General features: G+C 37.0%; 1 protein-coding gene across 1 annotated transcript; it reads right to left on the reverse strand.

Annotated features, from left to right (window-relative positions):
• Positions 1 to 87: 87 nt before the first annotated feature.
• Positions 88 to 1,837, reverse strand: LOC114530730 (nitric oxide synthase-interacting protein-like). The gene is made up of 2 exons (XM_028552341.1): positions 1,299 to 1,837; positions 88 to 663 (listed from the first exon to the last, which is right to left on the reverse strand). The coding sequence occupies exons 1-2, from the start codon at positions 1,738 to 1,740 to the stop codon at positions 230 to 232; spliced, it is 876 nt and encodes a 291-aa protein (XP_028408142.1). The 5' UTR covers positions 1,741 to 1,837; the 3' UTR covers positions 88 to 229.
• Between the last annotated feature and the right edge of the window lie 19,890 nt (positions 1,838 to 21,727).

The following is a 21,727-nucleotide window of genomic DNA, read 5'->3' on the forward strand; positions in this document are numbered from 1 at the left end:
TCATGTCAGTGGCAAGCCAACAGCATTTCAAAATATCCTTACAAGACTTGTCTAATATAACTGTAAAATAAAATATGTACAATTTTCGGGAGCCGAGGGCCCTTATTCCTATAGAAGAACCCTATTGAAAAAATATGATAAATCAAATTTCCCAGTTGCAGTTCAAAATTCTTTAGAAATAGTAGAAAAATGAAAAACATATTGGGGATAAGCAAGGATTTTTTGTCTATTACACTTGCATAGCTGGTCCATTTTTCTTTGCATTTAATTCTACTCCAGAACCTGCAAAACCAGTTCCACCTCTTTGAATTGCAATGATATCACTTTCTTTTAGTTTTTCACCAGTGAAAGGGCACAACATGTCCTTTTTAATTAAATTCTCAACACAGTCCATCGTCACAACATTTCCTGTATTTTTCAGTACTGCACAAGGTACAGCATTTCCCAAAGCATCATGAGTGACTGCACATTTATAGCGAACTTCTCGTGTGATGAGAGATTTGTCTTCACCACCAACCACGCTAAATTTGACTGGTACGAGATCTTTGATTCTCAGGGCTTTCCCAGACATTGGACATCTTGTTTTGGAATCAGGTTTTTGGGCCTCATCGGGTCTTGCTTCAGGTGTCAGTGATGGAACCCAAAAGCTGGGAAGATTTTTTCCTGTTGCAAAAAAAGTTACAAAAAGTGTTTGCATGTTATTCAATAATTTGTATGCTCCGCTATGTACTACTTTGTATGCTACTAGCGCAACCAGCCTCTTCCTTCCTTAGATGTCCAATAGGAGGGCATAAAGGTCTGTCCACACACACAATCCAATTTTGACAGATTCAATTCATTTCTGACATATCAAATGTAGTCTGTGATTGATAAAGCAGTACTGAATTGGCCTATCCATACACACAACAAATATAAAACATTAGCTACCCATATATACAACAAATATAACACATCCATCAGAGTTTAATCTGACAAAATTGGATTGTGTGAACAGACCTACACCGCTCAAATGCAGTCTGTCAGGAAAAAACCTAATAGGGGGTAAATGGAATGATCCAATAGGCAACACAGAAATTCCATGAGTTGTACAGTTTGATTAACTTCGCAAAACTAACGAGCTGATCAAACTTCACAGAACATCAGGCTTTCCGTATTTGTTGTCACTATGAGAAAGGTTTATTTGGTCTTGATTATAATATTCTAATCCATTTCCCAACAAACCAGATCTACTGCATGAGGTTGATATACAATTATATATTGTTCACAAATTTTCACATTTTATATCATATGATATTTACCTTTTTTGCTAGTTGAAGTCGTCCCTGATGATTCGCCGGTTGTAAACCCAGATTTAAAGGCATTGCTTGGTTTTGTTGTCAGCCTTTTTTCAAACTTTTCAAAGCTCTCAACTTTGGATCTCTCCATGGCCACCGCAAGCTCATGTTTCTCGTCGTCTTCTTTGCGTTTTTGTTTCTCGAATGCTTTCAATTTTCTTGCCATTTCTTTCTTCTGATGCAAGAGAGATTCCAGTATAGCCTCTTTGTCGTATAAATATCCATCCGGAGTTATGACCGGCTCTCGGCACGGTTGTAAAGTCAGGCAACAGCAGTCAAAATCTTTTACAGAGTCCTTGCCTAGTCTAACATTTTTACTGCCAAATCCTGATTGTTCAGTATCTTTTTTTCGCTCATGGTAAGTGTAGACAGCACCAGCCGTACAGTTTTTGCCATGCCGAGTCATTTTCAGGAATGATTAGGCTATTTCTTAAAGAAATCAACTTGTATTTTGTTGAAAGGATGACCAACTTGACAAATTCGATAAATGGTCGAAATATTGAACATTTGAAATGACTCTGTTTGGTACTTCCATTTTAGAATTTGAATTTCATTCTCGCAATTTTCCGAATAGTGATTTTTATTTCATTTTTTATTTTGGCGCATTGCATGGCGGTACCAGTGGCAAGGACGGACCTGCCATAAAATCTACTGGCCCCTTAATACAGTGCGTCAAAAAAAATTCACATAAATAATACTTTTCATCACAACAAAGATACAAATCGGGCGAAACCTCGCACTATGATCTACCACCTTGGTCTGCATGCTAATTATACCAACCACTGATTCCAACGAATTTATTATTACTCAGACTACCGTTGGTAGAGCGAGTTGAAAAATGGGCTCGTTTTGCGTCTCGAGTTTACGAAAATCACTCGTGAGCGGAACGAAGTCTTCGAACGAATCGAAATCGTCGTAGGATCGTTTCTCGCGCGGGTGTCAAGACCGCCTTGACAACAGCAGATTACGTCATATAACTTGTTGCCCAAGTTACGGCGTCTTGTTATGGTAGAGATTCGTGACCTTGCAAACGCGGGAAATGTACTTCAGGGGCCGGTTGTATCAAGCCCGTTTAGCCTAAACGGTGGATAAGTTCAAAATAGAAAGCAAGTCTGCCGTTTTATATCAACAAGCGAACTGAATGTTTTTTACCTTAATACAAAGATACTGTTTACAACTACATATTCAGTGCATAATATTCAAGTTGACTCATTCAAAAGAGATGTAAGAGTGTTATTTAATTTTGACTTATCCACCGTTTAAGCTAAACGGGCTTGATACAACCGGCCCCAGGATAACGAATTGGCCATAATAATGTTTATGATCTATTAATCGTTCAAAAATGCGCGAAAATTCTAACAAACCAATATATCAACTTGTGAATGCGCCAACAATTCCTACGATGGACATATGTCAACTTTTAATCGAATTTTTGCAAACGTTTCTATCAAACGACGTAAATGTAGCATCGAAATAATCGTCTGAACGAAGCGGTGAAGCATGGGACAAATGAAATGAGATATTTTCTCTAGCCACGCAGCTCTTTCGCGTCACACCAGCATTTTATTATTCACTTGCAATGGACAATACTGTAGAAATATGCAAAACACCGCCCTGAGACAACAAAAGTTTGTTTACTGCAAACGCGGCGCTTCTCACAGAACGAATTTAAAACAATAGTTTACTTAACTATTGTTTTAAATTCGTTCTGCGCATGAGATGTGCGGTTTTGGGATGCCTCAATATCTACAGGGTGTCCCAAAAAAAACAAAAACTATTGAAATCACCCATAACAATGCCATTGTTAGAGTTTGAATGCCTAAGCACTCTGTTGGGCCCACAAGTGTATAAATCGGGGTTGCCATAAGCATTTTTAGGCATGCATATAATTATGATGCAGTCAAATTTGCTTGTTCGCAAAAATGATATTTATTAACAATATTTACAATTTACAAATATGGATAACATTATTTAAATGTGCATCTCAAGGACCATGTCCTTCGACATGTCCCCTTTCTCTAGCAACACAAAGCATTTAGCATTTTATAAGTTGCATTAAATCCCCACGGGCTGAAATTCGTGAACACGGCATTCAAATTTTAACAATGAGTGATTTCAATAGTTTTCGGTTTTTTTGGGACACCTTGTATTGTTGTTAATGCGTTTGGCAAATGAGTGACGAGTTGCACGACGTTTGAAACAAGCCTTACTGTTAGGTGTGCATGTCGATGCATAAAGTGCATTGTCCGTTGGAATGTTCTTTGAGGTAATAAAAGGTGGTTGATATCGGGAACAAATTCAAATTTGGTCCTCTCGAAGAAGGAAGGATCCGTTCGAAGAAGTTTAGGGAAAAGTTGGGAGAATCTTACTCAGGTAACATGTTCATGGTTCGTTTAAAGAATCTGTTGGTTTGATCTTTGGCATTGCAAATGATTTTTATGTGTTGATTTGAATAGCCAGAAGACATTAGCGACTGGAGGCATACTCTTGATTGATAATTTTTACCGCTATATCTTGTATGTTTCGAATTAATGAAAATGTGAAATGCAAGTGAACTGTTAACTTGATTCTGTTTTTTCTTCCTTATTTCATTTTAGAACACAGCACGACGCAGAAAGATTGGAAAGGCAAAACACAAACGCTTGCTTCCAGTGAATAATAGGTGATTGTTATATTATAGACTTATACGTGTATTTTGCATTTCTCACCTGAAATAATACGTTTGTACATGGTGGGCGAAACTAAAATATAGTATAATCGACCTTTCGGAATTTTATCCTACATTTTTCCCAAGAAATGGTTGAAACTTTCCTGCCTGGCACCAATGTGATTTCCGTACACATAATGTACTCGTTCATCAGCGTTTCATGTTATTTTGTACAGGAAAGACAGATTTAAAGTGCCTATAATTATCTGTATTGGTTAAATATACAGGGTGTCCCAAAAAAGTCCCCTCTATTGAAATCAAGCCTCTGTTAGAATCTGATTGCCTTAATATTATGATAAACCCAATTGAAAGCAAGACGCTTTTTTGAACGCCTCAACCTAATAGCTATGCTATTTACACACTATATATACTGCGTTGATCATGCAATCAAATTCCCTTTTTGAGATTCCCCGTATATGTGTTAATGTCCCTTATGCTAGACTTGACGTATGCTGAGTAATTTCAGCCTGTCCATTGCAGTTTAAAAAAATTTTGACGTTCCGAGCATATTTTCTTCATCCAAAGTATCGTGCATGCTGTAGTGATTTTTTGCTTTCCATGTCGAGCTTTAACTAGGCTTTTATATGCCCGTGATATTTTTTATTTTATCGTGGTTTTCTTTTTTTAGTAAGAAAGAGTCGTCGAAGTTAAGAGATATCGGAGCTGCCTTGGGACAAATTGAAGTTAACGAGTTCACGGCAACCAGGTATATAATCCATCGTAATTATCGCTACTCTGGTTTTAATAAATGAAAGTAATCACCACACAAAGATTAACTTTCACGACCCAACGTTTCGACACTCCGGTCTGGTATCTTCATCAGAGGTGATCTGATGTTGAAACTCGGTTCCTTATATACTATCAAAATGATGTCATCTATCAATCAGATGTAAATATTCTTTTGGCAAATAGCTTCCGTCATCCCTATTAAGGGCACAAAGACTCGCATTAATATGCCAGGCTTCCAAACAACGCCTTTGTCCATAACGATCATTAGTGGTAATGACTTTTGAATCGTTCCACCCAATGTTATGGTTAGTTTGACACACGTGTTTCGCCAAGGCTGATTTTGAACTGTCTAAAGGCGGATTTCCACTTACAGCGAAATTGTTCGCTAGCGAAATATTTGCATATTTTCTTTTGAATTGAGAACAGTCAAGTCGCACTAATTTATTTATGCTGTTAAAATTCAAAAGAAAATATGCAAATATTTCGCTAGCGAACGATTTCGCTGTATGTGGAAATCCGCCGTAAGTTCGAAACGGCCTTTTGATGTTCTTTTAATTCTTAAACGTGTGCCGAACTGGCGTTTTGTTTGACCTAGATATTCTTTGTCGCAATCACCACATGGTATAGAGTATACAGCATGAGTTTTCTGTTTAGTCGCTATCGAAGTTTTTCCTCAGTCAAAGCTAAGAGATTTGTTACTGGACAATCCGAAGTGAAACTTGACTAAATGCAAAGAACTCATCGTTGTTTTCTAAAAAGGTAAATAGCTTTTTCATTTTTGGACATTGGAGGCGTTCTGTTGAAAGGGTAAAATCTGCTCGCGTGCTGGTTCTTTATAAACACGGTATGAAGTGGAAAGATCGTGTTAACTATTTTGTGGAAAAGGCAAGAAAAAGTTTGTAAGTGCATATACAACGGTAAATAGACTGGACCGGCTAGTATTTAAACACGCATGCAAGCTAGTATGGCATTTTAACATTCCTGATTTCTGAAACTTGCGTTGAGAATAATCGTACCGCCATTTGGTTATAGCGGCGCCGGCTTTAGAATATATGGTATGCCATCTTTAACAGAACGACTAGTTGTTATATTGAAACATTTAATAGTATTAAGAACACGGCATGGTTCTATACTGCAACGGCTATATCAAACCAAATTAAGCCATCTATATGTCCACCAAAACAGGTCATTTATTTTCCTGTGTAGGCATTTAAATTACTCGTTTCTGTGTAGGCATTTACATTTTAAAATTACAACAATTTTAGCAATTATTTCGCAATAATATAGTTCGTCAACATACATATCTATAGTGCAATATTCATTATTGTAGCCAACTGATTCACACAGCGTCAGTCCCTGTGATATATGCCGGGACCGAAGCCAAGCCAAGGGTGAGTTACATGACAGCAATTAAGTTAACTTAAACTGTCAACAACTGTATATCTGGGGCGATTACTTTGCTGTTACATCATTAGTTCAGATAGAAATCTTATATTAAGCGCACACGAGAGTCCACACCTCACAGCAATGAACTTTTTGTTATTTAATGTAATAAAATTTGGTCGCCATCTTTGAAGCCAATTTGCAATCTCGAAACCAGAGCCAGCGATCCATCGGGAGAAGGACGACCGCAAAACAAGCTTGATATATTTTTCAAAGAAAGCGTCTTCCTCATACCCGGTGATATCTCTCTGTTAACACCCGTTTGCTTGGCGATTGCAAACAGCTTGTAGTTCGTAAACAACAACGAAGGGGCGAAAATAATGCATCCATGTAAACTTAGAAGGATTCGTATTTCCAGTCAACCATGACATGACAAGGTAAACGGCCGAGAGGTGATTTGTCAGGACGACAAACAAGTCGCAAAGCAACGTGGCCATGATCATGAAATAACAGAATTGATTTTTTTACAAATCAGCCTTTCCTGCAATCCTAGCCTTTCCTGCAATCTGATCGGTTGGAGCAGCGGGTGGAATTTTACGATATCTGACCACGGTCCGGAATCCTATATTTTATTCTCGAGGGAAAGCGGTTTTTTTTCCAAAGATTTATTCGCAAACTTTTGACTTTTTTATTCTAAATATACGGATTATGGACCAAATGATTATCACGATAAAATGAAGTGAATTTTAGTAAATTAAACGAATGAGGTTTTGATTGTTCATGTTTGTCTGACTACAAAATTATAATTTGACTACAAAATTATAATTTGACTACAAAATTATAATTTGACCGAAAGCGGTTTTTTTAAGAAAATAAATACTTTATTTACCGTTTGGTTCGGTCCGGATAGAAAAATATTTCCCATCGGTCACAAAAACGTTTTTGTTACCTGGGGTCTATCCGAACCTCGCAGCCGATAAATAACATATATTTCTTTTGAAGCTGCGCTGATCAAAAACTGATTATCACCAAAAAATTTAGACATGTTCCTGACATGAAAAGGCATACATTCAAAATAAATAACAATGTCGAATTGGGAAAATATCTGAACTTCATCTTAACGACTCTAGCTTTCTGATAAATTAGACATCTGTGGGAATTTAGTGGCGCTGACGGCAGACGGCAATTACACATGCAAATTTGTGCAGTATGCATGATTAATATCTTCAACCAAGTAACATATAATATTATATAATGTGTAAGCAGTTCAAATTGTGCGAGACGAGCTGATTAGGTCAGTTTTAGCTGAGGAAGAATTTACGACTGCAAATTCTCAGCCCTTCTAAGTAAGTATTTTTCCCATTCAGTAAAGCACACAATAAGCCAAGTTTTTGTTGTTGTCTCATTTCATAATTTTTTTAAGACTTTCTTATTTACACAGTTTTAACCGCATGCTTGCATGGTTCTTCCAATATTTTAACCGCAACAAATTACTTGCCGTCATATTGGTATACTAGGGATATGCATGCAAGACTACTTCAGATGTTGAGTCACGCAATTTGCTTTCTTTCCATGCGGTTATCAATATGAACTTGAAACTTATTTGTGGTTGCGATTTCGACTTACTGAAGGGATGGGAACATTTCGAGAAATTTATAATTCTTCCTTGGTTAAATGAAAATAATTTCAAAAGAGCCTACCCACACCTGACGTCATCAATATGAAATTTTAAATGATCCAAGATAGCTGACAATTCATGGCAGCTCGTAGTTATTAGTAATAATATTATGCCAGTAAAATATGGAAATTTTATTACTGTATATAGCAGAAGCATGTCAGAAAAACGCATAAGAGTTTTATAATGGAATTGAAAACTTATATTTGAATCAATTTTGATTTGTCTTCTGTAGCTATGAAAGAATATCGTAATATTTACAAGCGTAATTAATTCTTAAACGGCAAGCACGCGTAAGAACCTGAGCAGAATTCGTGACAATTTCAAGACAGCAAAACAGGCTGAATAAATTCGGGCTGTCGCTAAAAGGGGAGAATTACTTACAGTTTGTGATTTCTTATAGTCTTGACGAGTTCCGCCCAACTGTCGAAATATCACAGTGTAACCTGGGGCCGGTTGTTCGAAAGGCGTTTAGCTTAAACGGTCGATAAGCCAAAGTTTAAAAATACTCTCATAGATCTTGTGAATGACTGAACTTGCATCTTATGCGTTTAAAATGTACTTTCATTGAAAATTAAACTATTTACATCAAAATATTTCAGCTCAGTTGTTCAATAAATCGATAATTTTGTTTTCCATTTTGAACTTATCCACCGTTTAAGCTAAACGCCTTTCGAACAACCAGCCCCAGATTGGTTTATAGATTAACATTCAACGTTTCCAGTTAAACCCAAAAGTTTGAAACGTAAACAAACGTGATAAAAACTTTACGGTTAACAGTGGCTTTTAAATAGCTGTATTATTTCAATTCATAAAACGTTTAGTTCGCTGTCCCTGAAATCATTGGCTCAGGATACTCTTCGGTCGTTGAATGCTTTTAATAATTTTTATTCCCTCGGTGCGTAAGATCGCGTTTTTCCAGTAAAATATCAAGCAGTTAAATGTACCATTCATTGAGCCGATGGTTCTACTCACCATTCGAGCAATGCTTCTAGTATCTTCAAAAGACAGATTCTTGTTCGAGTTCATCCTTAGTCCAACTCCAATGAAGATAAACGTTGGAACGGACAGCGCTACAAAGCAAGCGACAGCCAGCAAACAACTCGATATATTCTTAAAAGTAAACGTCTTTCTCGTGTCGAGGGATGAAGCGCCGACTTTACGATTCTTCCTCGCGATTGTAAACAGCTTGCAGTTCACAAACAACATCGGAGGAGCGACGATGATGAAAAAAATGAGTACAGCAACATTGTGAGAAATTACAAAGTTTAGATGCATCGTCAGTAAAACTAATGTAAAGAAAATTAGTACTGCAAGAAGAGCTAAAAGTTTTCCCTTTGTCACAGATGTTCGATGATAGATGGGATGATACGTCGCTAAATATCGATCAAAACTCATGACAAGAAGTGTGAGCAAGGAAAAACCAATGAAAGCATCTGATATCGCGCCTGCATTATCTACCCAGGTAATACTACGAGGATTCCCATTCTTAATCAACCAAAACATCGTGATAAAAGCCATCAAAGAATGATTAGTTAAGATGGTAAGCAAATCGCAACAGGACAAAACCATGATCATGAAATAACACAATTTCTTTCGAAGTTGCGCTGATCTTAAAAAACTGATAATCACCAAGGCATTTAAAAATATTCCAAAGAAAAAGAAACATATATTCAAAACAAACAGAAATATCAAAATGAGAAAATATCCGAAATCCATCTTGTTTTTATATTCTCAAGTGCGAGTTTATAGCTGACTGCCAACTTGCATTGTATTGTGGTCTCAAGACTACCGTGAAGCCGATCGAATTGCTGCTTCGTACCCACGATAGGATGCGGAAGTAGAAAGCCTGGAAATGGGCTAAAGAAAGTTAGGCGTAATAAATATAAAGCTTTACATATATATACATATATGTTCATTTTAGTAGGTATGATGAGGTATTTTATCACTCGAGCTAAACAGAGATTCTTAAATTCGGTCTGCTTTCTTTTTTCGCGTAAGACTTATTCTCCGACGCGGTCAATCTTAAATTTGGCCAATCGAAATGAATCGTTGTCGCATGTGATATATTTGTGACCATCTTATTGGCGTTCAGCGGCTCATTCAACTTCCTTTTTCTTCGTGCTAACTTCAGTGGCTTATTCGACTTCCAGCTTCTTTGTGCTTAACATCAGCTGCGGAACTTTCTAGCACTTTTACGACACGTTTATGCACGTTAACAAAAAGTGTAATTATAGTGCGTTTTATCATCCGTACCCATGCATGCAGAAGGCACAGCATACACGCATATTCAGTGTTCTCGATCAAAACTAAACGACTGCGCGCATATTTCGTGCACTCGATCTACTGCATATATTTCAAAATTTAATAATATATTATAATTATTGCTAAAATGGGTATGGGCAATCGACGATTGATAGATTTCCAATTTACCTCTTAAAAATAGCCCTCGTTTTAAGTTAACCTGCGCTGTTCTTTCAGTCCCTGCCAATATTCTGCTTATAAACCTTATTTGGTAATAAAACACAAGCAAAAAGCTCCTTTAGCTCGAGTAAACGCTTAGCAAGCGTCTTGTTTTTTTTCTTAAAAGAATCATCATGCATTCATATTTATAATTATTTTTCCTACACATTGTTGTCAAGTCGATAACCCTTCCCACTCGGCAGAGAAAGAAATGCGAGGCATCTAGCCCTCTACCGAATTTGACTGAGACTATATGCTATAGGTTTTGACAGGCATTTTAACGCTTTTAAATTGCCAGTAATATTTCACTTCTGTCAAAATACGGACAGAAATTTAACAGCCTACCTGGATTTGGGAGTTTCTTAACACCTTCTGACCAATGCCTTTGTCTGTATTTCGTTGCCTTCTTTTGTCGGAATGATTTAATATTTTTATGTAAAATTTTGCGAAGAAAATATAAGTTTCGCACCACACAGACACTCTGATGCAGGGACATCTGTTTCGGAGGTTATTTGTTTTCTCGCTAGGAAAACAACGTGAGAGGTCTCAAGAGGCCATGCAGTTAAGCCAAGAAATTAAACTGTCAAGAAACTTCAAAACTTAATTAATATGAACGGACTTGCTGGAACACAGTTGCTTGAAGAAGCAATGAAGCACGTTCTAGTAACAGCTAAAGGTCTGTTTCAAAGGCCGAAAAGCCTATATAAGCCTAGTATATAATCTGTTACCACATGACCCGATCACCACAAATTATAACTGCAAGTGCAAAGGCTCAGGTCCAAATAAAATTACCAATTCAATATTTTAACAGCTATATTATTACAGCAGCCATTATCAAAACTTATTTTACGTTTCCAAACCTAGCCATTTTTTACACACAGCAAAGTATTCAAATGATTACGTGATCGATATCTTCACTAGTGAAGTATGCATATATCTTACTGGGTATTTTTCATATATTTTTTTTAACATAGGCCACCTAAAATTATCCTTTTTTGATTTGTTAAATCAATTTTATGCCTAATAATCTTTCAGTGGCGTAGCCAGTGTAACGATTTAGTCATGCTATGCAAATTTTAGGTCATTATAATTATTCATTTCTTTAGAAATTTATTGTTTCACGGTCCTTGTATAACCAAAATATTAACATAGCTGGAGAAAATGGTCGGGCCAGCTACGCCACGTACTAACTCTAATGCTTTTTATAAGCTCACGGAAGCTGGCGTAATGGCGTTACACTGTATTTGTCGCCAGATGGTCGCTGTATAGACTCTGTTAAATCTCGCGCGACGTTTGTGTAGTCCAAACAGTTTAATATATTCAAACGGTGGGCGATTGTTGTCGATACAAAGTATACAAATAATTTACCGTTAATATAGGCAGTTTAAAAATAAAAAGCGGATTAAACTTACTACATCCCTACAAATTTGTTACAATCTTGTTAAATGTCGCTAATCTATTCTTCCACCTTTCTTCAATGATCGAAGCTTTCCGAGAGCCATACGACTTTCGAAGATTTAATTTCTTTCTGTTTGGCCGTTTCCATGCCGTGGAAGAAAGAAACATAAAGTTCTTGTTTAAAATTGACTGAAAGGTTATGTAAATTCAGCTCAGTAACAGGGCTCAGCGGTTATGTAAATTCGGCTAAAAATAAGACGAATATTGTTGTCCTGTTTATTTTCTACGTTTAACAAAGCCGGCGCCTATAACTAGCGAGTTTACGAAATGGCAAATTCTGCGACGCCGTCGCTTAGAAATTGAACTGCGCATGAGTGCACAAGATTTTGGCAACGTCGCATGATGGCGATGCCGTGAAAAGCCATTGCGTGAAGGCGTCTTCAAAATCCAAGATGGCAGATCAACCGACGAATATTTGCTAGAACGATGGAACTATAAAAAGGGATCTCAACAAAGAGAGACAATTTGGGAGCAGATATGTGATTCATTAACATTAATGACCTTGACAACCCAAAGTTTTATTTAACCCAAAAATCGGTTCGTGATCATTACAACTTTCTTGAGAAACAGCAAAAGAGAAAGCTAAGGGAGGAAGACAGAGCTCTGGGATTGCTCCAGATCACAGTGAGTTTGAAATTTCCATAGAAGACATTATAGAACGGTTAAAAAACAGAGATGAAGAGGATGACACCGACAGGAAGCTGGAAAGAAGGAGAAAGCTGATATGGAAGCAGCGAAGGCTGTGGAAATGAGACAGTTATCTATGGAAACTTTGGCTGCTAGCAAGAAACGGAAAGCTGAAACCAACAATGAAGGTGAGAAACCTAAAAGAAATGTATCATCTAGTGGTAGTGAGACCATTGCTTATCTTAAAATGAAGGCTGAAGTAGATGCAGAGCTTAAGAGACAGGAATTGAAACTAAAAAGAGCAGAAGCTGAAGAAAGAAAATTGCAACAGGATAATTTGATTGCCCAACAAGAAACCGTGACAAGTGCATTGAATAATGCTATGGTAGCCCAGCAAAGGCAACAAGAGCAGTTAATTGAACAAATGCAAGTTCAAAATGCTGCTTTGCTTACATTGATGCAAAACATTGCACAAAACAAATAACAGTACTGTTTCATTGTTTTTAGTTTATATTACACTTATTCACAATTCATAAAGTGGAAAAATTGTTTAAAAGTTAACAAGTAAATGCTTTAGTTACTGTTGTCTTATTAAAAGTGTAAATGTAGTATTTTGTGCAATAACTTATGCATGTCCGTGTAGATCAGGCAATGTCTTTTTGTTTCATTGTGTTATAAAGTTGGGTTCTCCATACACGTCTGCAATGTTGTCTTATATGAAGTATTCTTCAATACATGGGTGTTCAATTTAAAAAAAAATTGATGTATTGGACCCATATAAACAACATCTAGCATTGTCAAGTAGAGTACAGACAATGTACATTTTCCCTACAGCACTGAGTTGGATTTTAAAATTTTTCTTGAAGTCAAGAAATTTGAAGTAGTTGATAATATCCCCAAATATCCAGAGACCCTGACACTGCTCATAGCAGTATCCCACTCCTGTTGCTCCTGGATTATTCTTACTCTCTTAAATGGACTTTGTAATTGTTCACGAAAAAGATAAGCTGGTCCCCGTAAATGAATACATGGTCTCCATTTGGTAGAACATCTAGTTCTAGCAGTTGGTTATATAAGCCAAATTCTGCCAACATGGCGCTGCCATGTCACTTACCGTCTACTGGACCATACAGGTTAGCCACAAATCCATTAGGAACTGCCACAGATTGAAACTTGATAGCGTGGACTTTCTTGTGCCCATCATACAAAACTCTTTTGGTTTGTTCCTGGTCGACAAACCGGGCGAACAGTTCCATCCACGAAACCAAAACAGTTTTGGGAAGCACCACTCTTTTGAAACACAGCATTACAAAAGTTCGCCATTTTGTTAGCAGACAACCATGGCTGATTGAAGTTTGTGAGTAAGTGACTCCATTCTGAATACATGTGGTCCATCACTGTATTACTCACCATACACAATTGTGGGACGGGTCTGCCAAATCTAGGCATCATGTCCAAGTGCTGCAAGGATAGGCATAACGTTTAAGGAATATACACACGGCCTGAACGAGATCTTTTTTTTTAAATTATTCGAATATAAAGATAAAAAAATAAAAAAAATAAATAATATATCATAGCGTCTGTGGGTGGGCGGTGGCGAGATCTACTTTTAGCCCATTGTAACATTGAATCTCTTGTGGTAGCCTTATCAGATCAATTAAACGGTAAATATCATTTTTAAGAGAACGAAATTCTGCTATGCACTCATCATCACTTAATCTATACAAGTCAAATTTGCGGTGATTCCAATTTGGTAGGTCGGGACTTTTGGCTGTATGCAAGTCGTATAAGAGGAAAAAGTCTTCGTCGTCAATAAAACCGTCGTAATGGAAGTACAAAAGGTGTTCCCGAATGTTCCTCCATTTAGGCATTCTTTTTTCGTTCAATAGTTATTAAATCGAATTGTATTCTTCTTTTTTTCTTCGAGAGTGATTTATTTTTTTTGGAAAGAGGCGATTTTTGAATTTAAAAATTTTGCGCGAAATAGTGGCGACGTCGTCGCCCATTCTATCATTTGGAAACTAAAATTTACATGGGCACGGACGCCGCGAGCCTATGACGTCGCCGTCGCGAAAAAAGTAACGTAAACTCGCTACTATATCTTACAGAACGCCTTCAGCAAATGTATATCATGAGCTATAGTTGGAGTATAGAAAATAATAATAATTCGAAAATCTTAATTTTGGCCAATCGAAATAATTCGTGGTCGCATTTCACTTCCAGCTTCTTTGCGCTTAACATCAGCTGCATGCGGGTGAGGACTTTCTAGCATGCGACACGCCAGTTTAAGCTCGTTAACGGAAAGTGTAATAATAGTGCGTTTTATTATTCGTACCCAGCGACACTGCACGCATATTCTGTTAACTCAATCAAAACTAAAATGGCGACTGAAATAGCGCGACCTAAATTAAAAGTCTGTACGAATATATTTTATGTTTCGATCAAAACTATACTGACGACTGGGAGCATATTTCGTGTTTTCAATGTATAGCTCATATATTTCAAAATTTAATAATATTTTATGTTGCGAAAATTGGTATGAGCAATCGACGATTCACAGATTTCCTATTCCCCTCTTAGAGATAGCCCTCGTTTTAAGCCATTAACCTGCGCTGTTCTTTCAGTTCTTTCTTCGGAAATAAAACACAAGCAAAAACACCCCTTTTGCTCGAATAAACGCTTAGCAAGCGTCTTTTTTTTATTTCAAAAGAATCATCATGCAATGTTTATTTTATTTTGACATAGGTAATTGGAACCATATTGTAGTTCTTATATAGTTATAAGTTAATTTGTAACAATTGTCTGAATTAAACAAACTAGAGAAAAAAAAGGGGACGTTATGTATATTTGGGCAAAAGGGGAACGTGATGAGTAATTTGTTGAATAGTTAATGGCGAATTGAGGGGCGTAGAAATAGAAATAAAAATAACCAGATGGGGTAGTTGGGAATTTGTTGGACAACCGCCAACCATGTGGTGTGTTTGAAATAAATTTTTTGTATCTCTGTGTTCAGGGTGGTGTGGAGGTTTTTGGCTGGTTTTGGTTAGGTTTGGGGTTGATAGAAGGCTTGGGGGATTTGGGTTATGGGATGTCATTATATTCGTCTATCTGTTCGTCAGACATGTCAGGTGAAGGTGGGGGGTTGGGTTGGATTGGGCATGGGTTAGTGTCAAGGGTGGGGATTGTGTTGTCAGGGTTATCAATCGACATATTCTGGGGGTCGGTTGGGTTTTCGGTAGGGTTTTTGGTCGGGTTGCTTCGATTTGTGGAGTTGAATGGGACTTCTTAAAAATTAAGGTTATCCTTTGTGAGTAATAGTTCCATTTAAGTAGTGAACGTTGTGTTTGTTAGTAAGTGTGTAAGGGGTGTGTGAATAAACAAGGGGGACTGTTTTCTGGTTAAATGTATGAGATTGATTCAATTGTTACAATGACATGCATTCATGTTTATAATTATTTTCCTACACATTGTTGTTAAGTTGATAACCCTTTCTTCATTTACAAGCGTGATTAACTTTTAAACAAAAAGCGTGCGTAAGATCATAAGCCAAATTCGTGACAATTTTAAGTCTGCAAAACAGGCTAAATAAGCTAGGGCCGTCGCTATAAGCTCAATTGGGGGGGGGGCATTCATATATTCCCCTTATGCCCGACTGATTTCTTTTCTTAGTTATTGTTTCTACAGTTGTACGAACATGACTGATATTAATTAACAGTTATTCTGCGAACTCGACTCGAAAACTACAGGTTTTTCAGAATGCAGCGCTTTGCACAACAATACACGACAAGTTTTTTATTAGAAATCTATGATTTTAGTGTCCCAGAGAACAAGTGTTCGCCGTTTAAATGAGTGCTACTCTAGCTGCAGTTTTACTCTCTATTAATTTTATCAGAGCCTGAAAAGTTCAATTTAAAGAGTTTTAACAGTTATTATTTCAATTTCATAAAACGTTCAGTTTGTTGTCCCTGGAATCCGTGGCTCAGGATACTCTTCCGACGTTCCGGGTTTCTGCCGCAGAATGCTTTTAATAATTTTCATTCCTTCGGTGCGTAAGATCGGGTTTTTCCAGTAAAATATCAAACAGTTAAATGTACCATTCATGGAGCCGATGGTCATAATCCACATTCCAAAAATGCTTGTAGTATTATCAAAAGACCGATCCTCATTCGAGTTCATCCTTAGCCCAACCCCAATGTAGATAAACGTTGGAACGGACAGCGCCACAAAGCAAGCGACAACCAGCAAGCAACTCGATACGTTCTTAAACGTAAACGTCTTTCTCGTATCAAGGGATGAAGCTCCGATTCTGTGATTCTTCCTCGCGATTGTAAACAGCTTATAGTTTAGAAACAACATCGGAGGAGCGACGATAATTAAAAGAATGAGTAAAGCAACATTGCGAGAAATTACAAAGCTAAGAAGCATCGCCAGTAAAACTAATTCAACGAAAATGAGTATTGCAAGAAGAGCTAAAAGTTTGCCCTTTGTCACAGATGTTCGATGATAGACGGGATGATACGTCGCTAAATATCGATCAAAACTCATGACCAGAAGCGCGAGCAAGGAAACCCAAATGAAAGCATTTGATATGACGATGGCATTATCTACCCAGGTAATACTATGAGGATTCTCATTTTCAATCAACCAAAACATGGTGATAAAAGCCCCCAAAGAATGATTAGTTGAGATCGCAAGCAAATCGCAACAGGACAAAACCAAAATCATGAAATAACACAATTTCTTTCGAAGTTGTGCTGATCTCCAAAAACTGATTATCACCAAGAAATTTAAACATATTCCCGAGAGAAAGAAACATATATTTACAGCAAACAAGAATATGAAATTGAGAAAATATCTGAAATCCATCTTGTGTTGATATATTGAGTGTAACTTGTATTGTGGTCTCAAGATTACCGTGAAGCTGATCGAATTAATGCTTCTTATACCAAGGATGCAGAAGTGAGGGCCTGGAAATGGATACAGAAAGTTAGGCGTATATTAATTATAAAACTTTACATATGTTCATCTAGGATATTTCGCACGTTAGTCAAAATTATCGGAAGTGAAAACAGAGAAATGGGTCATTTCCCCCCCCCCCCGATTAATGAAATTTCAAAAATTATTAACTTATCATTTGAACCCGAAATTTTTACAAAAATTATACACGAAAAGTACGCATTAAAAATGTTTAAAAGTTTACTGAGTCTTCAGTTTTAATAGCAGAAACATGTGTGTCGAAATAACGGGCAATAATAGAAAATTACATCCATGGAATAAAAACATAAATGCTGTCAAATTTGTAAGCCTGAATAGTGAATAATATTCATGACTGTTACAGCATAAGCTAGTATTGCTCCAAGCTATGCTACATTCCAAATATTATGTGCTTAATGCCGCTTACACTTTACAGTAAGTTTCACAGCTATAATTGCCATATTGGTTTCGTGGGTAATCATGATTGCGTTGTGACTGTTTGACATAAACATGAGTTACATAATTTTACAAAGATATAAATCTTCTTTACGCGCCTAGATCTAGTATTATGCATATAGGCTGTTTGTTAGACGTAAATGCATACAGTAAATCTTGGTTGATACTTGATACAAATAAACAATACAATAATCGACCTTATGACCGAACGACGACGGGCAAATACAAGTATATGCTAATATACAGAACCACGCTCAACTATACAGTTAACATAGCAAATTATAGGACTATAAACTATATAGAAACTTATGGGAGCATTGTTTATATGAACATCGACATGAATCTTTACCTTCAGTAGATTTCTCATTAGATTTCTCATTTTGACGAGCACACGAGGTAACGGAATTATCCATATTCCATATCACTCGACAACTGAAAGCTATTGGACATATCCGCTATTTGTAGCGTGAACTTGCTAACAAAGATCGGCATTGGGCCTTGCAGGACCCTCAAATCGTTACAATAAAATGCCATTGTGTAAAATCAAAATACAAATTCGTATAAATGACGATATCAAGCAGTAGAATGCAACAGATTTTTAAAAATATCCGCTGTCAAACATCCAGAAATTTTTCAATATTCCCGCAAAGATAAGGCAAGCCAATGAGAAAGCCGATGAGGCAAAATTTAAGGCATCCGCTATTATGACTCATTTGCCGAGGGCTCAAAAGTCAGTGACCAGCAACTGCATAAAGCTTAATAACTTTTAACTGGACTGTTAATTTATTTGTATGTTATTTTCGCTGACTGAAGTTTAAATATTTCGACCTGGACTTGTGCAATTTTTAACTTAGTCGCCTGACTCATCAGCTAGACAACCCCTATAGATCCGCCCCTGGTGTGATGAGGTCTTTTTTACTCGACCTAAAGCGAGAGTCTTAAATTCCGTCTGTTTTTTTTTTCGCGTAAGACTTCAGGCTGCTTTCCACTTACGCGTTTTTTATACGCACGTACACGTACGGAAAATTTTAAATGCTTTTAAATTTTTATTATTTAACATCTAGGTCAACTAATGGGACATGTCGCAGCTCTCGGAAGCTTTCGTCCAAGTGGATATTGCCATGCAGTGGCGTAGCCAGCCTGACGATTTAGTCATGCTATGCAAATTTTATGTTATTATCATTATTCATTTCTTTAGAAATTCATTGTTTTCATAGTCAATGAACACTAAAATATTAAAATAGCATGATTAGATTGTCGGGCTGGCTACGCCACTGGATAATGTTTTTCTATGCTTTCTAAAGAACGAAGCTATGCTATTGGTACAAACAGAAATGTATTGTAAAGTTCAGCCAATAAAAATCATTCTTGCGAGGAGCTGCGATACTACTCCAACTAATGCATACTGAAATATGCAGAAAACTAAGTTCCTTCGATTTATTTACTTAGTTTTTTCAAAGGGAACATGTGTAAGGATTTAGACTTTTACGTGCGTATGAAAAACGCGTAATAGGAAACAGTGTTTGTGAATATGTACGCTTTCTAAGCGTTCTCGTTCAAACCTAAACGGTACTGTACAGTACTAGACTGTACGCATATGCTGTGTACTCGATGAAAACTAAGCGACTGCGCACATATCTCGTGTACTCGATCAACTGCATATATTTCAAAATTTAATAATATTTTATGTTGCTAAAATGGATTTGGGCACACGACGATTCACAGATTTCCCATTCACTCGTTTTAAGCCGTTAACCTGCGCTGTTCTTTCAGTTCCTGCCAATCTTCTGTTTTTATTTGTAAACTTTCATCGATATTAACACAAGCAAAAAATTCCATTAACTGGAGTAAACGCTGAGCAAGCGTCCTGTCTTTATTTTAAAAAATCATCATGCATTCATATTATAATAATTTTCCTACACATTCTTGTAAGTCGATAACCCTTCCCACTCGGCGGAGAAAGGAATTCGATGCATCTAGCCCTCTACCGACTTGGACTGAGACTATGCCATAGAGTTTGTGAGACATTTTAGCACTTTTAATTTGCCAGTAATATTCAACTTTTGTCACAATACGGACCGAAATTTAACAGCCTACCTTGATTTGGGAGATTTTTAACACCTTCTGACCAATCCTTCTGTCTGCATTTCGTTGCCTTCTTGTGGGAATGATTTAATATATACACAGACACTTAGATGGATGAACATCTGTTTCGGAGGTTATTTGCATCATTGTATGTTTTCGCTCTTGTAAAACAGCGTTAGATGTCTCAAATCGCCACTTAAACCAAGAAATTAAACTGTCAAGAAACATGAAAACTTAATTAATATGAACAGACTTTTCTGGAAGAAGCAATGAAGCACGTTCTAGCAACAGAGTTAAAGGTCTATTTTAAAGGCCGAACATTTCACGTGTTGGAAGAACTAATTTCAAACACACGCCTATATAAGCCTGTATAATCTATTACTACATTTCCCTATAACCAGAAATTAGAACTGCAAGTGCAGGTGCTCACGTCCAAATAAAATTACCATAAAATATTTAACAGCTATGATTATTACAGCAGCTGTTGTCGAAACTTATTTTACGTATTCACTCGCCTGAATTATATTTCCAAACCTGGCCACTTTTTACAAACAGCAAAGTATTCAAATGATTACGTGATTGATATCTTCACTAGTGAAGTATGTAGATGTCTTACTGGGTATTTTTCATATTTTTATGTTTATTATAATTATAAACATAGGCCACCTAAAATTGTGCTTTTTTGATTGGTTAAATCAATTTTATGCATTAATCCTTCAGTGGCGTAGCCTGCCTGAGTCGCCTGACGATTTAGATTTAGTCTTGCTAAGCAAATTTTCTGTCATTATCATTATTCATTTCTTTAAAAATTTATTGTTTTCACAGTCAATGAGCACCAAAATATTAGAATAGCTGGACAAAATGATCGGCCGACTATACCACGTACTAATTTTAATCCCTGTTGCCCGACATTATAAATATTGTAAACATTATTTTCCGATCAGCAAAAAAGTCAAGCCTATTGGATCCAATGCCGACTTCGATAATTACAGTGTGCAGACGAGCTATACTACCTGTCATTACGTCAGTGATTAATTTGTCCCTTCCGTCTGGATGCTTCACTGACCAATGGAAAAAGGCCCTGGTTCATCCCCTGTTTAAAAAATAAGGACTTTAATAACCTTCGTCCTGTTACCAACTTGTCATTCATTTCCCAGTTAACTGAAACTGCTGCTTCTGATGAGTTGCAGTCTCATATGTCTGATAATGGTTTGTATCCAGCGCTTCAATCGCCCTTCGATCGGAAACGGTGAGGTATCTGGGCAACTGGTTTGATGAAAAATTTACCATGTCTACTCATATTGCTAAAATTAGTGGTGCGGCTTTTTATCATCTTCATAATATTAGACGCATAAGGAAGTATTTGTCACAGGACGCAGCAAAGACTTTGATTAACTAATTTATTACAAGTAGAGTAGATTACTGTAATAGCTTGTTATATGGTGTGCCTGCATACCAAGTAAATAAACTCCAAAGAGTGCAGAACGCTGCTGCATGCCAGGCTGGTTCTCATGGAGCACAAGTTTTGTCACATTACTCCACTTCTTTCTAAGTCACATTGGTTACGTGTTAAATTTAGGTAAATTTTGTTCTTGATCTTGTTAATAACATTTAAAGCCATTCGTGGATTAGCCCCTTCTTATATTGTTGAGTTAATCACGAGTCATGGGCATTGCATGACTGACAATCTGATACCCACACAACTCAAAAGTCCAAGTTGCCTAATACGGCAACAACCGCAAAGAACCAAACATTGACCGACTCACAGGTACTCCAAACTAGAGCACCCGCCTCCTACAAAATCAGGCTGGATCCATCCCCGCCTTGAATATTTTT

The sequence above is a fragment of the Dendronephthya gigantea genome, unplaced genomic scaffold (assembly GCF_004324835.1).
Source record: "Dendronephthya gigantea isolate DGI-Jeju-01 unplaced genomic scaffold, DenGig_1.0 000065F, whole genome shotgun sequence".
In the NCBI taxonomy this organism is placed as follows: Eukaryota; Metazoa; Cnidaria; class Anthozoa; order Malacalcyonacea; family Nephtheidae; genus Dendronephthya; species Dendronephthya gigantea.